Source organism: Gymnoscopelus microlampas (assembly GCF_963454915.1).
Source record: "Gymnoscopelus microlampas genome assembly, chromosome: 3".
In the NCBI taxonomy this organism is placed as follows: Eukaryota; Metazoa; Chordata; class Actinopteri; order Myctophiformes; family Myctophidae; genus Gymnoscopelus; species Gymnoscopelus microlampas.
In genome coordinates this window covers 53347604-53369705 of record NC_139940.1, presented here as the reverse complement: position 1 = coordinate 53369705, position 22102 = coordinate 53347604, and the positions used below count along the sequence as shown (strand labels likewise).

Here is a 22102-nt window from a genome sequence, read left to right as displayed (position 1 = left end):
AGAGCTTTTTTTTCCAGTTTTGGCTTGACATATGTTGTGCCAAAATGGTTTGGGAGACTCCATCATCGTGCATGCTGGAAGGATGGTGTTTCATAGGGACCCCTATTAGATTAAATGGTGTCTTCATGTCACCTATGCCCTAATATGATTTATATTTGAGAATACAATAATTACATTGTATTATCATTCATATGAATGTACCCTATACAATGTAATTCAGTGTAACCCAAAATATTTAAATAAAAAATAAATAATACCCATTTTTCATAATATAATCACAACGTTATCCTACTATAATTCTAGTAACCTCACGGTGGTAGGTAGCCTTGTGTCTTGTGCCTTGGGTGGACTCTCTTGATCAAACTGCGCATGTTTTGTTATTGGCAGTATTCTGTCACTTTTGCCACTTTTCGCAGTTCTGGCTGAACCGCGCTGTCGCTTTTTACGCATGCGAGTAGCATGCCTACGCCATTCTCCGTGCTGATATGTATATATATATATATCTGCCCGTGGGGAGGGGTGACCGCGGGCCGGGGGGTGCCGCGACGGGACCCACGGGGGGGTGGAGGGGGGGCGGCGCCACGACAGGACGCGCGCGGGGGAGAAACCGCGCGACAGGACGTGCATTAACCCCAAGTTTGCAACTGCTTACGCCTGCGCCCTTCACCGGGTATGGTCTAGTATATATAATATATATAATGCTTGTACTATCAAAAATGTCACTAGCCAGTAAAAACAACATCATTTCACCACATATTTGATGTGTCACGGATGCAACGCACAAGTTGTTGAAAAAAAACGTCCCGCCTTACACTGAAAAAACTGAAAAAAGGAATGAAATTGTATTATACATTTTTCCATCTTAGTCAACTAAACAAAGTGATTGTATTTTAATGTAGTATTATTATTATTATTATTGTTATTATTATTATTATTATTATTATTATTATTATTTAAATATTGGAGTTACACTGAACCTTGAATGACAACATTACAGCCCATAAATACTGATTAAATGTAATTCCTTCAGCAATAGCAATTATGGCCCTATGAACTATTATTACTACAACACATTTCTTTCTCTTCTACCTATTTTTGCATAATAGCAGGTTAAAGTGTTCATAATGTGCATGCTTAATTTACACAGATTTATTACTTAACTAGAAAAAGTGCTCCTCGGAGCACAGGTCTCCGCCAGGTCAGGTACGTTACTGTGGCCTGCTGGTGGCGCCAATGTGAAAAGGGTGGCATTTCTTCTTAGGCCTTTCACGGCAATCGGACACTGCATTCATGATTTGAGGCATTTTGTTCCAAAATGTGTTTTGCTAAATTAGACCTGCTGGTGGAGCTATAACAGGCCAATGTGAAAAGGTCGGCATTTCTTCCTCGGCCTAGTAGGAATGTGCGTGTGACATTTCACAGAAATCGCAAGCTGCGTTCATGATTTGAGGTATTTTGTTCAAAACGGACCAATCCTGCAAACTTTGGAAGCCAACCTTAGCCAATGAGGATGGAATCTGGAAAATCGGACAGATCCGGGTTGATCACATGACTATAGAGATACTGTGTACCGATTTGCATGACGTTTGGATCATATCTGTAGGAGTAAAAAAATGGGTTTCGCACAAAACGGCCTCCTGGTGGCGCTATAACAGGCCCATGTGAAAAATTTGGGGCAGAGGTTCTGAATTGGCATCGAGGGAGTGTGTGTGCACAGTTTCGCAGCGACCGGGCCAATGGTGCCGGAGATTAGCTGGTAACGGACGGACAGGACACATGGACGGACGGACAGGGTGCAAAACATACTCTCTTGCCATGCCTTTTGGCCTGGCGGAGACAAAAAAAAAAGACAATAATTTATTATTGCTGCTAGTCATAATAGTTCATGGAAACTTAATTGTTCTTGCTGAAGAAATCACAATTAATCAATATTTGTGGGCTGTAGTGATACGTGATTCGGGCTAACAAAATGTAATTCAGTGTAACACCAGTAAAACATCAGTATTTTGTATTGCAGTTTAATAGTATTATTAAACTGCAATAACTTTGTTTTGTTTAGTAAGAGAGACAAAAAACAATATCATAGGATGAAGTTAAAGATAGTTTAATAGATTTTTGCATTGTGTTCAGTGTAAGGCATCTACATTATAAAGATAATGTGTCTTATAATACCTTAAAATGCCATAAATAGTTAACAAATTATAAAAGTATAGTTATCATACTCTTCAGACAGCAGTTATATATAATTTCTTGTGATTCATTTACTGAAATGTTGTAAACTAGTTGAAACAAGGTATAACAAAGCTACTGTCATAAAACCTTTGTTACGCTGAATGACAAATGGGCTTTACACTGAATGATGGAAAACTCACACACATATTTAACAGGCAATTCCTTGGCCACCTATATAAAGTAATTACATTGGCCTGTAAAGAGTATCCTCACTTCTCAATTTAATACATTTTTTAAATAAAATAATAGAATTAAAAGTATTTTTTTCTGTGTGTTGCACTGAATGATGTGTTTTTGTTCCAATGGTAACTAGAGTAAGACACAGTGAAATCATCAAATATTTCAGAGAGATATAGTCAACACAACACATTGATAGAAGGACTTCAGTAGGTCCTCTTTGTTATGACACATACAGTCTTATGATTAACATCATGTTATATGCTTAAAATTTGCTTTGTACCTGTGTCGTACTGAATGACATTGATGAAGTACAACATTCCTGACAGAAGTGATTGAAGTTTTTAAATACTTTTTAGATTGAATATATTATCACCCATGCTTTTAATATGTTGCTGTGATCACTAGCACAATTATGTCATGGGTGTTTGTTTATTTTTAAGGATGCATTTGAACATTTTAAATACTTTTGTTATTAAGATTTTTGTCCGGACAGTCAGACACTGAATGACATGGGTTAAGATGCAATGTAACACAGCTCTGTTTACACATTTCTTTATTCCCTTTTAGAGAGAGAGAACCCTTTGATCAAGCTGATTGTCAGAGAACTGTAAATGACAGTATCAGCTGAAAAGGTATTTGATTAGGCTGAATATCAAAGAAACTGTGAATGATTGAATCAGAGAGAAAGAGAGGGCAGCACATACTATATAAATGGCACATCATAAACCTCAGTTCATATATTGAGGCCTGAGGACTTGACCGAACAGGTGAGCTGTTATAATTACTACAGAACTTACTTTTCAGAAGCTGTTAGTTTCTTCTACCCAGCTGTTGTTGGATATCCTACTCAAGATAAGTCAAGTAAGTAAGAAGAATTGTCTTGATTATTTATTTATATATATAACAGCTTGTGTTACAATGTAATGATGAATGGCGATGGTATGCTAGCTAAACCGCTCTGTCAACTTTTCCTTAACTCGTTATCCTACTGATAAAGGCTGCTCAGTTAACTTGTATTTATTTCAGTAGTTATTTAATGTAAGTAAATGTAAAGCTTCACTGTAGGCTTTGCCTCAGATTGTTTTCTTTGAAATGCGAACTAAACATTGTTGCTACAATAGACGGGTCTCTCGTTTCATGCCTTTGGCAATATTGTACTTTTTACTCCACTTCACTTATTTGAAAACTTTAATTAAAAGTAACTTTTTAGATTGAGATGTATTATTACAGATCTTCAAGCTCACAATGCCTTGTGATGTGACACATTGTGAGTTTGTAGATCTGCACATTTTGAGAACGTTTGACCAATAGTGAAAACTTTGAAAAATGTTCTACAAAATGAGTACTTTTACTTTTGGTACTTTAAGTACATTTTGATGCCAATTCTTATTTACTTTTACCCAGTATTTAATATTTCTACCTTGTGGTATTGCTACTTTTTTTGTGGTATTGCTACATTCTGGTATTGCAATACCATTGTGGTATTGCTACTAAACGGAAACCGGCCACTGATGACACAACTCAGGATCCAAGGATCCAATCAATGAATTTGATTGGCTTTGCTGCCATGCTGAGACTTGCAATTGCTATCAAGCACACTGAAAATGCATACTGAACACATGCACACACTCACAGACTGTGGGAGGACCTTCATTAGTTTGTTTGTATCTCTCTAACAATGTATCTCCGCCCAGCAGGTAATAGAAACACATTTTAGTATCAAGCCTGATACTGTGTGACTGACTGCAACTACAAGACATTCAACATTGCAATTACATTTACATTTCTACAGACATCAGGACTTGTAGCAGGTAAGGACTGTAGACACGATCACATTGAATTGAATTGAATTGAATTGAATTGAATTGAATTGAATTGAATTGAATTAGCCGGAAACCAAACAAGCATTGTATTGTGTTCAATGTTGCCTGATTAGGAAATGTTAAATAATCTGACTGAAGCGTTACAATTATTGTATTTTAAAGAAAACTATCACGTAATTAAAAAAAAGAAAAGAAAAAGAAAGAAGAAGAAATAAGAAAGAAAGATAAATCACAGGTGTAAATATGTAATTTCAAAAAAATTGCTTGTTTGAGACAAAAAATGCATCACACAGTCCTGGTCCTCACTCTAATACAAGGCATTCAAGTATAGATCTAGGGTCAGATTATGTTTTTTTCCCCAATCCGTATTGTGTAAAGGGAAATCAGCAGACAGGGAATTTGGTAAATTTGTGTACCTTTTTTGAGAAATGGTGAAATTATCGAACTGGATGTTTTTAGCATTATTGATCGTAGAGAGGGTTCATTTATCGTACAAATACAATAATTATAATTATATTAAATATTAGCAATACTGCAATATAACAATGTGATGTTAAAAGCAAAAGTCCTAAATGTTTTACTTGTTTTACTTATGGCCCAATAAATGGTTCAATACTTTGATCTTTTAAAATACATTTTCCCAGGAAAATTGAAGAATGTATATATAAAAGAAATGTGTGTGTGTGTTACATGAATGAGCTGCCATTACAATCCTCTCTCCCTCTCTTCAGTGAACAATGAAGCGGTCCAGCTCCATTGCAGTCAATCTAGAAGAGATTGATGGGAACAGTTTGGAGCAGAGCTGGAAGATGATTGGTGCAGGTGGATTTAGTCAAGTCTTCAAGGCCAGGCATCATCAGTGGAGACGAGATGTGGCCATTAAATTGTTTGATAGTGATGAGTAAGTGGAAAAGCGGTGAGAGTTGCCGGTCAAATTTGTACTCATGTTAAAGTACTGGAGTACTAGCTTTAAAAAAAATACTTTCAAACATGGGGTCATTTTAACCTCCCAGGCTTTTGTGAGCACCCCAGACAGTTTTTAAGTAGCTTGATTCAGTATTTAGATTTTTGTTAGAATTCATTTTATTAGAAACACGCTCTTCTGTATTGGACATTCAAACTCCATATTGACCTTGATAGATTAATTGAAAACACCCGCACTTGGTTGCTTTGCAAAACAATTCAAAGATTAAAAGATGATAAAATTTAGTAGATGATAAAATTTAGATGATAAAATTAGTAGATGATAAAATTTATATTTTTACCTTTTGCAAAACAATTCAAAGATTAAAACAAATCAACATAAACATGAGTGAAAGTAGCAGATCTACAAGCTCACGACACAAGTCTAAAGGGTTTAAGTAGTTAACAACCTGTCATTGATTGACTCCCAAAAAATGAAGACAAAGTGTGTTCTTTATCATAATAAGGGACACGTCTTTTAGTTTCCAAATAAGGGACCATTATGTATTTCAAGGGACGGTTGGCGACCCTATAGTGACATTATATCTCATGTGTCATCTTCAGATCGAGGGCAGAGGAGGATGCGGTTCGTGAGGCTGAGCTGATGCGACGTGCAGAGAGCCCCTATGTTATGAGGGTCCTGGGGGTCTTCAAGGGCTCTATACCCCATTCAACCTTCATACATCATGGTCTGGTCATGGAAGTGATGGAGAGAGGATCCCTCGACTCCTTGCAGGTCAGCTTTCTTCCCTCTTTACGGATGCATTGGTTTATATAATATAATAATATGATAAATTAAAGTTAATAGTCAAATCTGAAAATCCATCTTTAACTCTTAAGGTACCGTAAAGTTCAGTTTCTGTATATAAAGCGCTCAATAAAACATCCCTCCTCTGAGGCACAGAGTGAGTCAACAGAAATGATGTCATCTTGTAATGAGCATTAGAGAGGACCGATCATATGAAGATAAGGTTGAAAATGTGCTCCTTGAAGGATTATAGCTTTAAATCCGCCTTTATTTGAATTTGTGTCTCTGAGATTGTAATTAAAGGTTTCTGTTTGACCCCAACCCTCACCAGAAAGAACTAAAGCACCTGCTACCCTGGCCTCTGGTCTTTCGACTGGCTCACCAAGTGGCCCTGGGCATGGACTACCTTCACAGTCTCACACCTGCTCTCATCCACAAGGGAATTAAGCCTGGTGACATACTGCTGGACACAGGCCTAAATGTCAAGGTGAGTCCCTTTTTGGGGGGAATTACCAACAATGATGAGTCAAAGCATGTCCCTCTTCTGGCACTGTTCATGCTAATCTCCATTCTGTTATTGTTTGAAGCAGTTATTGTTATTGTATGCATGTCAGTTGTGCCATAAGCCTTAAAATGATGATGTGCCCCACGGCTAGGGCTGGGGGCAAAAACACACTACCATAATAGCACAATTATCCTATCCTATCCTACTACTTTAATCGAAATGACCTCCAAAATGTGTCAGGGGTTGGTCAACACAGGAACACTCCACTTGCCCCGAAACTTGCCCCAGACTAAATACTACATCTTAACATTTTAGCCACAGCATCTTTCCTTTTTTCTGGCCACAGCATCCTTTTTTCTGGCCACAGCATCCTTTTTTGATCGGGCCTAGATGTGAGGGCCGCAAAGCGGCCCAAACCTCTACTACTATAATTGAAATGACCTCCAAAATGTGTCAACACACGAACACTCCACTTGCCCCGAAACTTGCCCCAGACTGTTGATCAGAGCTCTGGCTGTAATATGGGCTTCTTTTCCCACCTTCAATGTACTTACATGGTGTACGGTTAATAAAAAATAGCATTTCCTACTACATCCTAACATTTTAGCCACAGCAGCCTTCCTTTTTTCTGCCGCAAGCATCTCTTTTAATTTGATCGGGCCTAGATGTGAGGCCCGCGAAGCGGCCCAAAACTCTAGTTATTATTATCATTATTATTATTATTATTACCCTTATTATTATTATTGTTATTATTAATAATAATAATATTAATATTATTGGTAAATAGTCTCTCTCCCGTTCACTGCGTCCAATGAATGAACGGTTTGGTAGTCAAGTCACCATACAGGGTTACCTTGATAAAGATAGGGGAGCATTAACACGTGTGATAAAAAAAATAACTAAACATTTTTAAAATACAACAAATGAAAGTACGTTGTATGACCCCCCTAAAGCCAAAATACCCCCCCCCCCCCCCCCAGTGCTAAAGAATCCGCTAAAATAAATAACGATCCTTCCCTAACACAGTTTTGATACTAGATTTTCAGACTCATTTACCCCAGGTGTACAAAAACTGTGCAAGGTAAATCTGCATGAGGACATATATGTGTAATTCACAGGAAGGTTGACCGGCATGGGAAGACTACACTGACATAAGGGAACATATTCCAGTGTGACAGGGCAACCTGGTGACAGCAGTAATATTGCAACATCATTCTCTCTCTCTCTCTCTCTCTTCCTTCCTCTCTGTTCCCTTTATGTTCTCTCCATTCTCCTCTCTTATTCATCCAGATCACTGACTTTGGCCTCTCCAAGTTTGTCAACACTACGACAAGCCCTCATCTCATTGGGGCTTGCACTCCCTTCTTCACACCTCCAGAGTTCTTCTCAGACTATGACAGTGACAACAGCTGTGCCTATGATGTCTACAGGTATTCATCATTCCCTGTGCCATTTTCTGTGTGACTGGAATCTAACAAGTCAGCTGTGTGTCACTGCAAAGCCCTGTGAATATCCAACATAATGCATTGATGGATTCTTATGTAGTGGATAGGCTCTATACCAGCAAGTAGAACATTCAATAGTCATGCATATCTTTCTGTTTCATTAGATGTTTTACAGGAAGTAGATACATATAAGTAATTATGTGCAAACTAAACACATTTCACATGTGCAGATGTACAGTGATAAATACCCCAAAAACAACAACATGAAGTATACATTCATCCAGGTTTAGGCATAGGTTTTTATCCTGTTCCCATTTCGCAAAAAAACAACAACTATAACACTGATGCTGAGAATGAGTTGCTAATGCTGTCTGTCCCATGTGTGATATGTGGATATGTAAATTAATTGCTGATCAATGTCTCTTTATTTTAGTTACGCAATACTGGTGTGGACCCTTTTAAGTGAGTAATTCTCTCTCTCTCCCTTTTTCATTTTTGTCTTGCTTTCTCCTTTGTTGTCTTCATTTTCTGTTCTCTCTCCATCAATCTCTCCCTCCTTTATGGGTCATGTCCACCAAGACATTTTCCTTTTCTCGGCTGAAAACGCCACAGTGCTTGCCTAAATACACTCCAGGTGCCCACGTTGACAAAATAATTAAAATTATCTGAGCCAAATGCTCAGTGCCTCATCATGCTGCTGGAGTGCCTATAGTAAATAATGAAAAACATACATGGAATAATAATAATCTTGGTGGACACAGTCCCTTAATCACTCGTTGCCTTAATGTTAGTTCAACAATAAGAATAATTAGAAACACAAGTTGACATTCTGTGTATTACTAAGGTTTCTCTTTCTCTATTTCCCAACCCATGCAATCATGTATCTTTCTCTCCACTCTCTCAGACCCTGATCACTGCTACAAACAGCTACATGTTCGCCCCGGAGAAAGGCCATCCCTAGAGTATGTTAATAGAATGAATGTCCCAGGGCTGGAGGAGCTGTTAGACCTCATGGTGAGGTGCTGGAACGAAAAACCCGACCGAAGACCAAGTTCTAGAGGTGAGAAGACTTGCAACAAGCATCACTTGGAAAGTTGAATGGTTTTATAACTCCCACCTAGATACTGGTGAAATGCTCAATGACGGGAGAAATGTTAAATGGGACTGAACAGAACACAATGTAAGAGGAAATAATAGAGTATTAAAGTTTGGAGAACAGGATAAAAGTAGAAAATGATTACAAAAAAAGAAAAAGAAAATTAGCAACAGATTGGGTGTCGTTAGGCAGATGTTATCATCTAAGAGATGATTGCTAGGATGTTGATAGGGAAACAGGTATGTGCAATTTTGTAGTACGTGATTACTAGGGTAACCTCATTGAGGGACAATGACTGTACAGTGAGTTCATGATGTAATCCACAAGCCTACGTGGTTCAAAACGTATAATCTACCAGAAATTACTTAATACTTTTGTACGACCAGCAGTTCAATAAAGGTATGTCAGAAGAGAGGAACAATCATACAATATAAAGTTACACCAATGAAGGACAACTCAAAGTGGTGTTTACAAATATATTTCCAAAAGCATAAACAATGTCAAAAAGTTCAATGGATGAAATCTAATTCTCAGATAGCTTAAATTTAAATGGAGTCTGTCAATTTATGCATGAAGTACTAGGAGTGTTAAAAGGTGTAGGAAGAAATATGTTTTCAATATTCTTTATTTCCATAGACTTAACATCAAGAATCAACTTTATTGTCACATCACAGTTAACAAGTGTAAAGAAGTGGGTGAATTCTGTTTTTGCACGAGATCAATCATTTTGTTGTTGGGCGACAAGGAGAGGGAGAGCAAAGATTGTATTTACATTTTTTACATAATCAAAGATATGTACATATAACCTATACACGTAGAAAAAAAGCAGCCGATACAGTGTGTACACACGGTGCAAAACAAGAAAAGCATCATGGGTCTAGGAAAGGACTGCAAGGAATTACATACTCCTTCCGTATTTGACCAAGAAGGTTTTGTTCACAGAGCAGGCCCACAGCGTTGTTTGTTTCCAAGATGGATACACACTAGGGTTTCAGGCTAAGAATGCGCAGTAGAACTAATCTTGCAATGTCAGATTTGGACACTAGTCCAGGGGCTTGGTCTGAGCAGCTGAATCAACTTTGTGTCTGTGTTGCTCCCAGAATGCATCGCTGTGACAGAAGGCCTGTATGAGAAAAACAAGAGTGGGATTAATGACGCCGTCTGCCAAGTGCTAAACGAGCTGGTAAAGAACACATGATACATTCTAAACTCATTCAATCACTTTAAAAAACAATTATGTTACCATTTTCTATGTGCTGAAACTCTTGTATGAGAAATATTTTTCACAACAGTATCAGACAGTGTCTGTCTGTCTGTATGTCTGTCTAAATGTTTTCTTCGTTGCTTTCTTTATCTCTTCCCTCTTTCAAGACATAATGTTGTTCAATATATCTCTACTGTACATGTTCTTGAAATGAAATAACATGACTGTGTTCAACAGGATGGCTTCTTGAAGGATCCACAAAGAGGTGAGCATTTATTGTCCTTGTGCAGTTCAATGCTTAAGGAGATATTATTATTATTACTATCAGGGGGCCAAGCACGTAGTGCGTAGGACCTCTATTGTTTCTGTTAGTTTTATAATTAGTGCGCCAGGTGCATGCAGTGCGTAGGTCGTAACAAACAACTTTGCCACTTTGACCTATGACCTCTAAACAGCTTTGTTTTAGCAATTCGCATGAAATGTTCTAGACAAAATCTATCGACCATTATCTAAAATTCCAGCCCCCAGCACCCCCGACATCCGCTGTCGGAATATGAAGCCGACTAACCACATATTGTCACTATGGTGACAAAATGTATGAGTCTAATTAGAATACTTACAATCCATCTGTGTTGTCTAGAAAGTTGAAGTAAAATAAATTGCAAACTTTTGTCATGATAACAGAATTTGTGACACAAAAATCTGCATTATAAGAAACACAATACAGAGATAAATTACAATATCCACAATCCTTCAGCCGTCTGCTCAGCTGTTCAGAATGCTCGTTTGTTAATACAATGGGCTGCTTTGTCTCAAGTTCAATGTATTCTGTTTCACTTCTTATTGTGCTATTATCTCTATATTGCCTTTTATTCCTTGGCCCCATCGCTGCTTGCAGCTATATTATTGCATTTGTCTTTCCTCACCCAGTTGTTACAGACTACACCACAAGTAGGAAGGAGGACGTGAAAGATGCTTCTTACTCTGACGTAAGTAGTGAAAAATTCACAAAAATATTTTGACTGCAAAAAGTGAAAACTCTACAGAAAGTAGTTCTAACTTATTTTATTTTGTTTCTATTCCTGCTCTGTGCTCATAGTAATACTGTAATACCGCATACATCCTGCAGCAGGCATTGTAGAGTACCATTGTGTATTTAGAATCTGTATCTTCTGTTTTTAGGATGACCTGTACAGGTTTACCAGCAAAACCGCAGGTCTCTGTGTGATCATAAACAACAAGGACTTTGGTCAAAACGATGCACCTAGAAAAGGAACAGACGCAGATGCAGGTATAAATAATGCACTCATACTCTTTACTGCTTTTTGTCATAATATTCTATGTTGTATAGTTTGTTCGGTCCTCACTCATAAGCGCTCGAGTTCTTAAAGGGGATAAGTGTCTCCGAGGAGGGGCTCGAAAATACAGAATCCCAGAGACACCACAATCAACAGGCAGTTTAGGAAGTGGTAACTAACAGTACGATTTCAAATAAAAACAGTTCATCAGAAACATAAGGCAGTGCAGTCACTTAAAATAATCAGGGGTTTACAGAAAAAGCTCATTCAAATCATGTCAACAGCAATATACAGGTTAAGCCACCATTGCTAGTAGCCAAACAATATTTAAGCAGCCTTAAAAATCCCACTATAAACCGGTGCTTTCATATGACAATAGATGAAATGCACACAGGGAATGTCACTACAAACACACTGAAAATACTCATTTCATGGGTGCTCATCAAAAAGGGGGCAGCAAAGGACAGACTATGGTAGTCACACTGTGGATAACCCCACACCCCTGCGAGCAGCCTCTATATAGTATACACCTGTCCCAACGCTAATATAACATAAAATCATAAAGTGCACAATTACAATAATATTTAAACAAATAAATGGTCATGTAAAAACCGTGGTATGGGGGTAATATAAGGATAGTCAGCATCTGCGTTGATCAGCATGCAAACTGCAGCGGCCGGTGACGGGAGCTAGGAAGGAGGACAGAGGATCGGGTTTAGTGAAGCATCACACTCACACTATTAAAGTATAGTCTGGAAGGACCTTTTAGCAGGGGCACTAGTTGGGGTTACAGGAAATGGCAATTGCCACCCCTAGCTTTTGTATTTAACCTCTATTAAACTCTATTCCTCCACCATTGAAAGCTTTTTGCAAATTACACTTACATACAGTACACTTTTTTTCTTTCTGCAACCATACATTCATAAATCGCTTTAAAACTGGGCTCCCTATTTTTAGGCATGTCATTAAAAGCAATTTTCTTTTTTCAGAAATGGCAAAAATAGCTGATCTACAAGCTCACAAAGCATGTGTTCTTGCAGGTTTTGCTACCCCCTAGTTTTTATGAATTGATGCCTCTGTCTTTCAGGCAAATTGAAGCTGATAAATGGGTTCCTTCTCCTGATTGGATGTAGTAAACAAGCCAGAAATATTTTTTTCTGTTTACTAATGAACTTGAGAGATGGGGTGACCCCTGTTAATATCGGAATATAGAGCTTTAATATATAGGACCACAATGGAAACAAGTTCCCAGGATTTTTTGTGTTATCCTTTTATCCACGTGCTGTTTACATTTCTGTCTAATAAAGTATTCAATCAAAACTTTTTAACAAAAACCTTTTTGTTTTAATAAAACAATATCACACAACACCCTTAAATGTAAACATGAAATGTTTACATTTCTTTGTTCCCCCCAAATCCGGCTCAAACATGGGGAACAAATGCATTCTACTATGCTGACAACAAAATGTGGAGTGCCCTACCAATAGCCATTAAAGATTTCGACTCCCTATCTATGCTTAAGAGTAACTTAAAAACATGGCTGACCTTGGACTTAGATTTCTGTCCCCTACCAACTTGCCCAAGAGAGTCAAACAAAAGCGAGCTCCATGGAAGGAGCCCCTTGATTGTAGCATCCTCTGCACCCCGCCTTTTACTGTAAATGTATCTTTTGCTGCTACTGGAGCTTTTACCAATAGAGGATATGCGCATGCTTAAAGTGAATGGCACATCGAGTGGCAAATCGAGTGGCAAAGAAACATGCAAAATGAGTTTAACATTGTTTAATGCAATCAGATATGACTTTTCTGTTTGGATGCATGGGCTGTCAAGGCCAGAAAGTATTTTTTTGACACTCAGTAGGCATTCCTGCATAACTTCCTGGTTTGATGATGATGTCACACGCATATCCTCTATATGGACTTTATTGTATGTATTGTAAATGGAAACAAATGTTTGTTTTCTTCCCCTGCAGCTGAGTTGGCACGTACCTTCACCTGGCTGGGCTTCAGGGTGTTGATGTGTAAAGACAAAAGAAAGGACCAAATGCTAAATATACTGGGAAGCTTCTCTTCTTTGAAGAGCCTCCCTGAGCTGCAAAAATCCAATGTTGTGGAGTGGTCTGGCTCTGGCCAGAAGTTCACTGACCTTAAGGATCTTCCCCGTCATGGAGATGCCTTCGTTTGCTGCATTCTGAGTCATGGAACTTCGGAGGGCGTTCGTGGAACTGACGGACGGACCATTCCCATCAGGGACATCATCCGTCCATTCAACAGCAAAACATGCCCTGCTCTCCTTAACAAGCCCAAACTGTTCTTCATTCAAGCCTGTCGGGGGAGTGGGGCTCAGGAAGGTGTGAACTTTGTCGACCTTGATGGACATGTGAACACATCCGACAGGCACTCATATTCCGTTCCAGAATATGCTGATTACTTTATTGGCTTTTCCACCATCGACCAGTATGCCGCGGCCAGGAAAGATGATGGGACGGGGTCCTGGTACATACAGACACTCTGCAATCAACTGAAATATGGATGCCCCAGGTAAAACCTCAATACATTTGTTATAACAAAATACTGTCAAGTCAGATTATTTGTATTCATTGGGGTAACATGTGAGGAAAGAGTATGTGACATGCCTGACTATGGACATTTGTTGGGGTTTTATGCACTGCAGTTAAAATGTGTAGGAGTTTCCCTACATAGAACTCCAACCGCTGCCCCTCCCTTTTGTTTTTGTTTACCTTTACTTTTCTTTTATAGTTTTAACCTTTTAACTAGTCTGTTCTAATAAAGTTGTTTTTATCTGCTCTGTAAAGCGACTTTGAGTACCTAGAAAAGCTCTATATAAAACGTATGTATTATTATTATTATTATTAATAATATCATTATTAGTGATGAGTCTGCTGAGATAGAGAGGTCTGGTTAATGGTTTGTTCTTGTGAGCACATGTTCTTGAGCTGTTTTCCTCAACCCCATTAACATTTATTAATTTCTGTGTTTTCCTTCCAGGGGGTACGACATCCTCAGAATCCTCACCCGTGTCACTGATGACGTGTGCAAACTGGCGGGAAAACTGAGAGGGGGTGGAGATTTCAAACAGTCTCCAGATTCCATGAACACTCTGAGACGGCTGGTTGTCTTCCGTCCTATTTAGCCACAACTTAAGGTGTCTGAGATCAGATGTGACCAACTATTTTTGTAGCTTTGGTGTCTTATATCTGAAATCTTTCTTTTTGTTCCTTCTTCTTAATTGAATACCCTTGTTAAGTGGTACTAGTGGAACCAACATTTTTAACGCCAATTTTAGATATACAAGCTTGCATCTACACACAATGCTGGGTAGGATTCACCAAAGTAAACTTGCATTTGGGAACAGCAATACTGATTTTTGTATTCTTATGTACTAGGATTCAGAGGGAAACAATATATTACTCAGGGGATTAGAGGTGGAAAGTAAGTTACTTTATGAATGCATTTGTCAGGAATCACTCACGTCAAGTTAACCATTCGACAGCCCACAGGCAGCATACACGACGTCAACATACAGAATGAATGTGAATATGATGGCATCCTGGTCTCTTAAATAGGCTGCAATTTAGTGCAGTGAGAGAATAATGGAAGCAAATAGTGAACTCAGCTGTGCAATGATTATTAAATGTTCTCCAGAAGCTGGCTGGCTGCTCTCTCAGTCTCAGGTTAAATTCTTATTTGTATCTATTGATTGTATTTAGATAGTTGGAATTGTCCAAGTTGAATACTCTAGGCCAAAAAAAATATTTGCGGGGCAGAAACCATTCTCGTGTCAGACTATGTTTACTTTTATACTTAATTACTGATTGTTGTCATTTTTTCTTGAGTGAGGAATGTGTGTACTTCTACCGCTCTGCATTTGTTAATGTTAACTTTACATTTCCAAACACATTTAGAGAAATTAAGTAGTTTCTAAGTGCTAGAAATCCATTGATCTGTTGAAGTTTTTGTATTTATTTATTTTTTGCCACAGATGTACAGTACGTTTGATATCTACCTACTATCATGTTACTTTCTAGCACATACACTTGTTTAATTAGCACCCTGATTAAGATTTTGCCTTTTTGCCCAACATTTTGCCCACCCTAAATGTTAATCCAGCCTACGTGGGTGCTTATGTCCATATACCTTCACCTGGAAACGTAATTCAGCTCCTTTTGGAATAATGGGGAATTACTCTTCCTTCTGAGATGTTTTATACCTTTGGGAGATCTGTACCTTTTTGTCTCAATAAAAATACAAAAAAGTCAAATGATGTCTTTTAATACATATTACTGTATATCCATATGGTAGGCTATTATATACAGTGGTAGACAGTAGGTCACATTCACATGTTGCTTCAGAGAGCATTATTATTATTATTATTATTATTATTATTATTAATATCATTTTAGCATTGTATTATTTTTCAGATTAAAATGAATTAAAATGTATTTTACAGTTATAGAACAATAATAATAAAGATTATAAAATAATGTCTATTCAATATATAGACTATAATTATATGCAATGTTCTCCATTTTATATAATATAAATTATATTTTATATTAAAACATTACAAGTGGTTCCAAGTGTGTTGATCTCTGAAGATTACATGAACCATCTCACCGTTTCAGAAAGAATTACAAGGGAAATAAATAAAATAGAAGATGAGAGATACAGAAAGCAAGATATATTACGTTTGTAAAAGAAACTAATGTAGTTATTCAATATTTTCTGCATAATAATCTCCTGTTCCACACTGACACTGAGCTTGATCAGATCACAGACGGGGGGGGGGGGGGCACCAAACGGCGTGAGGGTGGGGGGGGGGGGGGGGGCACCAAACGGCGTGAGAAAAAAAAAATAAAACGGCGAAGAACGCCGAAATGTAGAAGCAGGGCTGCTAATGGAGCGCTACAACATTGAAACGCGCCGGTGAAGCGTCATTCTTTTTCTAGCGTCAACTACATTTCGCTTTAGTGCACCCACTTCAAATCAAATAGCAGCATCAACATAGCAATACAGATACAGCAACATTATGCCATAAACTCTTAGGTCTGTCATAACTCAAGCCATCATAGTCTGTTGTCAAAAATAAAAACATCCAGATAAAGGACCAAAGACTAGGACTCCAAGCATCTTAGACCCTTCTACCTCCTGCCTCCTAAGCCATGGAATGATCTCTGACCTCCCCGTCAGTCAGGACAGCAGACCGATTCTCCATCTTCTACCACAGTCTGCAAACTCAGCTCTTTAGAATTGACCTCACCCCCCTAGCACTCCTTATTCCTTGTATTACTTCTTGTACATCCCCCTAGTACTCCTTATTCTTTCCTTGTATCACTTTGTTTACCTCACCCCCTAGCACTCCTTATTCCTTTCATAATTTATTGTTGCCTGTTTTTGATAGATGAAGTATAATATGAATAAATATGATGTTTCTTTGTTCACATATTTAGATAGACATACACTGTACATACTTGAATACTAATTCTAAGACTGTTATTTAGATAGCATGTTGTTTAGACAGATGCTAGGTCTGATGTTTACCTGCATCCTAGTTACTTTCATTTCATTGTTTTCTATGTACATTTACCCTGTCGTATGTTGCCATTTACTCTGATCTTGCACCTTCTGTATATGAGTGTCTTATACAAATGCCTGAATTGTAGGCTAAATTGCATGTTTAACTTTATCTGACATTTTTTTAATTTATTTTGATTAAGCCTTGGAATCTCAACAGACTAGGAATATACAGTTATTTATGCTGGTAGTTTGTGTGTAACTATTTGTGATACGTATATCTTTACTGGATCCTTGGATTCCTTTTACATCAAAAGTATGTTACATATTGCAAGCATGCAACTCTAAGTAAACATGCATAGCCTATATACTTATGTAAAAATAAAATACAGAAGTATGCATGATCCATTTGTACTGCAGGAGTCAATCTGGTGTAAATACTTTGAAGCTGGACTTCAAGGCTTACCTGCTGCCATTCATCTTGTGTTATCTTTGTTTTCCACAGCACCACCAAGCAAGTCTCCTATTGTCTGAGGATAAATGTGTAGGATTACAGCTTTAAATACGTCTGCAGAGAGGAGGTGGATGGTTTCAAACTGATGCAGTACTGTTGTTCCTGTTGTTTAGACCTCAAATATATGTTAAGATATAGACATACAGAATTAAAACTTATGCTTTTGCTTAACTAGTAAAAATATGAGCTACAACTACAGCACGCCACAATGTGTTGTGAGCATCTCTAGAATAAAGAAACAATGCACTGTGCATTTCCTTAGCTGTGGATGAGTCCACTGACACCACTGATAAAGTTCAAGGTTAAAGATTCAGGCTCACTACATACGAGTAAAACTTCTTTTGTTTGGCTTCTTCAGACATTACAGCATTAAGTAATAATAGTAATTAAAAGGACAGTAATCTAATCATAAGGGAATACATTTGTAAAGTCGTGTCATGTAGACCCAAAATAAATGTGTTTACATGAATATGTTTTAGATCACTGTCAACACAACAACCTGAGGCAGAATCTGCACTTAGAAATGAAGCTTTCTGTCAAAAGAATTGAAGAAAAAAAACCTGACATGATGATGTACCTGATATGGTTTCATGTGTCATCAGGATGAAGCACTTCACAAGCCATGACGCACAGAATGCATTCTCCCACCAAGTTCAACTGTGGACACTGCTGTATGCCATCTTAGCCAGTAGATGGCGCCCAAACACAGAAAACAGCTTACAAAACCCCAACAGTGGTTCTCAGCCTGTGGGTCGGGACTCGGAACCCCCAGTGGGAGGAGGGGGGGAGGGGACAATTTAAGGACTTTTAAGACCCTTTCAATACCTAAAAAAGCATCAAAAGCAATCAACAAACTATAAAAAAATGGTCAAACATTGGCCAAATTGTCAAATAATATAAGAGGCAAAACATTTGAAAATAGCAGATCTACAAGCTCAGATCTACAATGCCTCACGTTGCAAAAGCCTGAGACGTTAAAATGACCCCCAAACATGTTTGAAAGTGAAATATCCCTTCAAGTGCTATGATCATTGTTGTGTCCGGAACATCATTTATATTATGATAGACCACAATCTGGTCTAAATGTATTGTGCTACACTCAAGTATCAACTATGGAAATTAACATGATTCACATTATACTGTCAGAAATCAGTAAAGTAATCTGTAATGCTGAAATTACATAACATTTTCAATGTTTTTAATACATCTTCATCAGTTAGATTTTGCAAGTGACTTAATACTAGGAGTATATACAATGTCTCTGAACACATAAGTCTCTTGTTGGGATTCCATTTAGTGATGGCGTGTACCATTAACTAAACATAATGTGGATTGGGGTTTTTAAAGAGCGTATACTACATCTCGACTCATAGTGAATTCATAACGAAGTTTCACAGCTATATCTCCCTGAAAACAATTGAAATAACTCACCATTAAAAAGAGGGTTTCTTTAAACCAAATAAAAACAACAGTCTGGAATGTAAATACCAATCATGGTGCTTTATTTTTAAAAAAGAAAATCCTGTGTCAATTTCTTTTGTCATGATTCTTACAATGAGAAAATAACTGGTAACAAAAGGCTTTAACTCTGCCATGTTGAGGGCAAGCTTCCAGTTAAAAACATGTTTTCCATGCCATACATTTTTACTTTATTTCATAGGGTTCATTATGCGACAAAAAAAAAGTTAAATCATCCATCCTGATAAAGAGGCGGGTCTCCCTTCTCCATATTTGCCCGTCATTGGCCCCGCGGGCTGTCCGTTTTGGCAGTGGAATGTGTTGATGTGATTGGCTGATCACTCCCCTCTCCCCTACACCCTGATCCCACATCACCTCATAAAAAAAAACTGAATAAAATCACTGGCAAACCAAGAAAAAAACAAAAAACAAAACATGACTACAATGATGGTGATTGGTCAATACATCTGTGGTTAACTTCCAGTTGCAGATATGACATTCAGTCTCATCTAAACACATCAGACGACTAAATTCAATTCCCCCGTGTTAAGAGTTGAGAAGAACAAACAAACCGTTCTACGTACAGTCATGCGATGGTGAGCCATAACCACTTGCACCATATTTTATACATCATCGTGCGGGCGAAAATAAGCGACGGGCAAGCTCGCAAGAGCTTGTCCATCGGCTATAGGCTCTATGCACAGCAGCCATTTTGGAGAGAAATTGGGCCTCTTCTTACTTCCTCACAGGTGTTACCAAGGATACTAATGAAGGCCCTGTTCCATTCTGGTCAAACAGAGTCAGGGTGCCGATATTGTGCATGTTGGCTCACTGGAAACACTCTGCTACACCAGTGGGTCTTCATTAGTATCGGGTCCATTTGGTTGATACCAAATGGACCCTTTGGTTGATACTCCATTTGTACACTCTCAGAGTTATGTTGGTCCTTGAAATTAAAAGGCTTGAGAACCACTGTGCTGCATGAAATGGAACAGAGCCTTCATTAGCATCATTGGTAAAACCTGTGAAGGAAGTAAGGTAGAGGCCCAATTTCTTTCCAATATGGCTGCTGTGCATAGAGCCTATTTCCGATATTTTTTTTGAAAATCTTTGCCTATAATGACATGCCCAGAATAGGGCCGCCAGGTTGGAAGTGGTTAATGAAAGAACCTAAATGTTAAACATCTCCCTTATTCCAGATAAACCAACAGGTTTTATCTCCCAGTCTGGCCTCTCATGTCAACATTAAATACTGAGGAGAAGAAGAAGAAGAAAAAAAGGGAGGGGCAGGGGGTTGGCACAGTCAGCTGACAGGAGGCGTCTCTGAGAGGTGGCGTCTCTGAGAGGGAGGCTAGGATGGGGTGAGGATTTAGGACAACTTGTGTGTTTTTGTGGGAAAAGAGACAAAGATGATTCAGCTTGGCAAGGGACGTGAACAAAAAACACATTAGTGCTCGTCACCAAAACATGTCTCCTGTGTTCTAAAAAGAAAAAAAAAGAGGCGTGACATTCAGGCTCCTCCAGAGATGTGTGCATACAGAAGAGCACTAGTAGCCCTGTTAACAGACCAGACGTGGGACATTTAAGGCCAGACAAGACAGGAGGAAGGTAAAGCATGGAATCCTCTTAGAAAAACAACAACAATTGCACGCTCAAAGCAGGAATGTATAGAAAGCAATGGAGAAAAGAGTTGAACTTGGGTAAATTAGGGAATATGGAGATGGACATGTCCTCTTGTAGAACAGAGAGGAGATAGTGGCCTAGTGAGTAAAAGGAGCTAACATTTTGGCTAGGTATGGCATGGTCAAGAGAGCTCCCTTCACCCAAACAAACAAGGACAAAGGACATACATGGGTGGAGGAGGATAAGGGAGGGTTCTAATGAGGAAAGAAGGAATGCCATGGTGACAGATTGCTACCTCCACCAAAACAAAAACAAAACGACTCAAATGACATCTCATCCCGACCCCCATAAGATCTCAGAGAGAGAGAGACTCGGGTGGAGGTGGAGGGTAGGAGGAGAAGGGTACATGGATAGAGAGAGGACAGGAGGTGCCGGGGTAGGAGGAGGGGGCAGGAGCAAGCAGCTCAGCAGGAGTTGAGCTCCTCCAGGGTCTGGTTGAGTGTGGCGTTGAGCTTCACGTTGGCTTCCTTGGCCGACTCCAGGGAATCTGCGGAGGAGGACAAGAAACGCCATTTAGTGATTGATGCTACGTTCATGCTCCCGTCGTGTGAGGGTGTTGCATGCCGAAAAAAGGCTCATCTAGAAGCTCACAGCTGTTTTCGGCGAGCGACAGTCACACGACAAAGTATAAAACCGGGCTTAAAGTTCCTCGCACGCCGATTGTGTTTTTTCATGCGATTAATTCACCCAGAAAGACAAAATCCACATTGTAATGTTGTCATGAGTACATCCACACAGAACAGAACACACAGGGTTACTAACAGTTGCCCAACTGCCCGTGGCAAGTAATTAAACTAGGGCCGGGACTTTATCGCGTTAATTTCGATCAATTAATTACAGAAAAATTATCGCGTTAAAAAAAATGTACGCATTTTAATCGCACCGATTTTTGCACCGCGGAACGTTTCTCACTGGACGAGTTTCAGACGGACCGATATTACAGCGCACCAACAGCGGTGGTTCTAACTTCTCAGACATGACAGACAACAACAAAGTCACTGCAGCCAGCTCATGAAAACATGATGCCTGCTTGATAATGTTGGCTGGGCAAATCAGAATCTGTAATGATGCCCACGCCCAAATACCTCATACCAAATACCTTCTTGAGTACATGTACTTAAAGACGTATGCCAAAATCCATTTAAAAAAATTGCTTTTCACTGTTCTCAGGTCAAATATTGATATGCGATTAAAATGCGATTAATTGCGATTAATTAATTACAAAGCCTCTAATTCATTAGATTAATTTTTCTAATCGAGTCCCAGCCCTAAATTAAACATTCGGTAAAGTGCAATTTGCTTTCAGGTTGCTTTCAAGTTTTCTGAAAAACTTCAAATATTCATAAAAAAATGATGACAAATGCATGTTGCTATATACTGTACATAGCAACAAGAACCCCAAAAAGGGTTCCCGTCCTG

General features: G+C 38.6%; 3 protein-coding genes across 4 annotated transcripts in view; 2 read left to right on the top strand and 1 right to left on the bottom strand.

Moving 5' to 3' along the window:
* The window catches only part of LOC311042447 (caspase-3-like), a 31394-nt gene extending 16230 nt beyond the window's left edge, over nucleotides 1-15164 (top strand). Inside the window, exon 6 of the mRNA XM_084053186.1 lies at nucleotides 14503-15164. Coding sequence (XP_083909312.1) covers nucleotides 14503-14647 — 145 coding nt within the window. The 3' untranslated portion in view covers nucleotides 14648-15164. The remainder of the gene's footprint in view (nucleotides 1-14502) is intronic.
* On the top strand, nucleotides 8872-14038 carry LOC311038888 (caspase-8-like; the record flags this gene model as incomplete). Its single annotated transcript, XM_084048513.1, has 6 exons — nucleotides 8872-8956; nucleotides 10093-10175; nucleotides 10434-10461; nucleotides 11127-11185; nucleotides 11379-11487; nucleotides 13467-14038. The coding sequence occupies 6 exons, from the start codon at nucleotides 8872-8874 to the stop codon at nucleotides 14036-14038; spliced, it is 936 nt and encodes a 311-aa protein (XP_083904639.1).
* A 3857-nt stretch (nucleotides 15165-19021) lies between the features above and the next one.
* The window catches only part of LOC311041442 (uncharacterized protein), a 30923-nt gene continuing 27842 nt past the window's right edge, over nucleotides 19022-22102 (bottom strand). For both annotated transcript variants that reach the window (XM_084051817.1, XM_084051818.1), the window contains exon 9: nucleotides 19022-21170. In XM_084051817.1, the coding sequence (XP_083907943.1) occupies nucleotides 21088-21170 (83 nt within the window). In that variant the 3' untranslated portion in view covers nucleotides 19022-21087. The remainder of the gene's footprint in view (nucleotides 21171-22102) is intronic.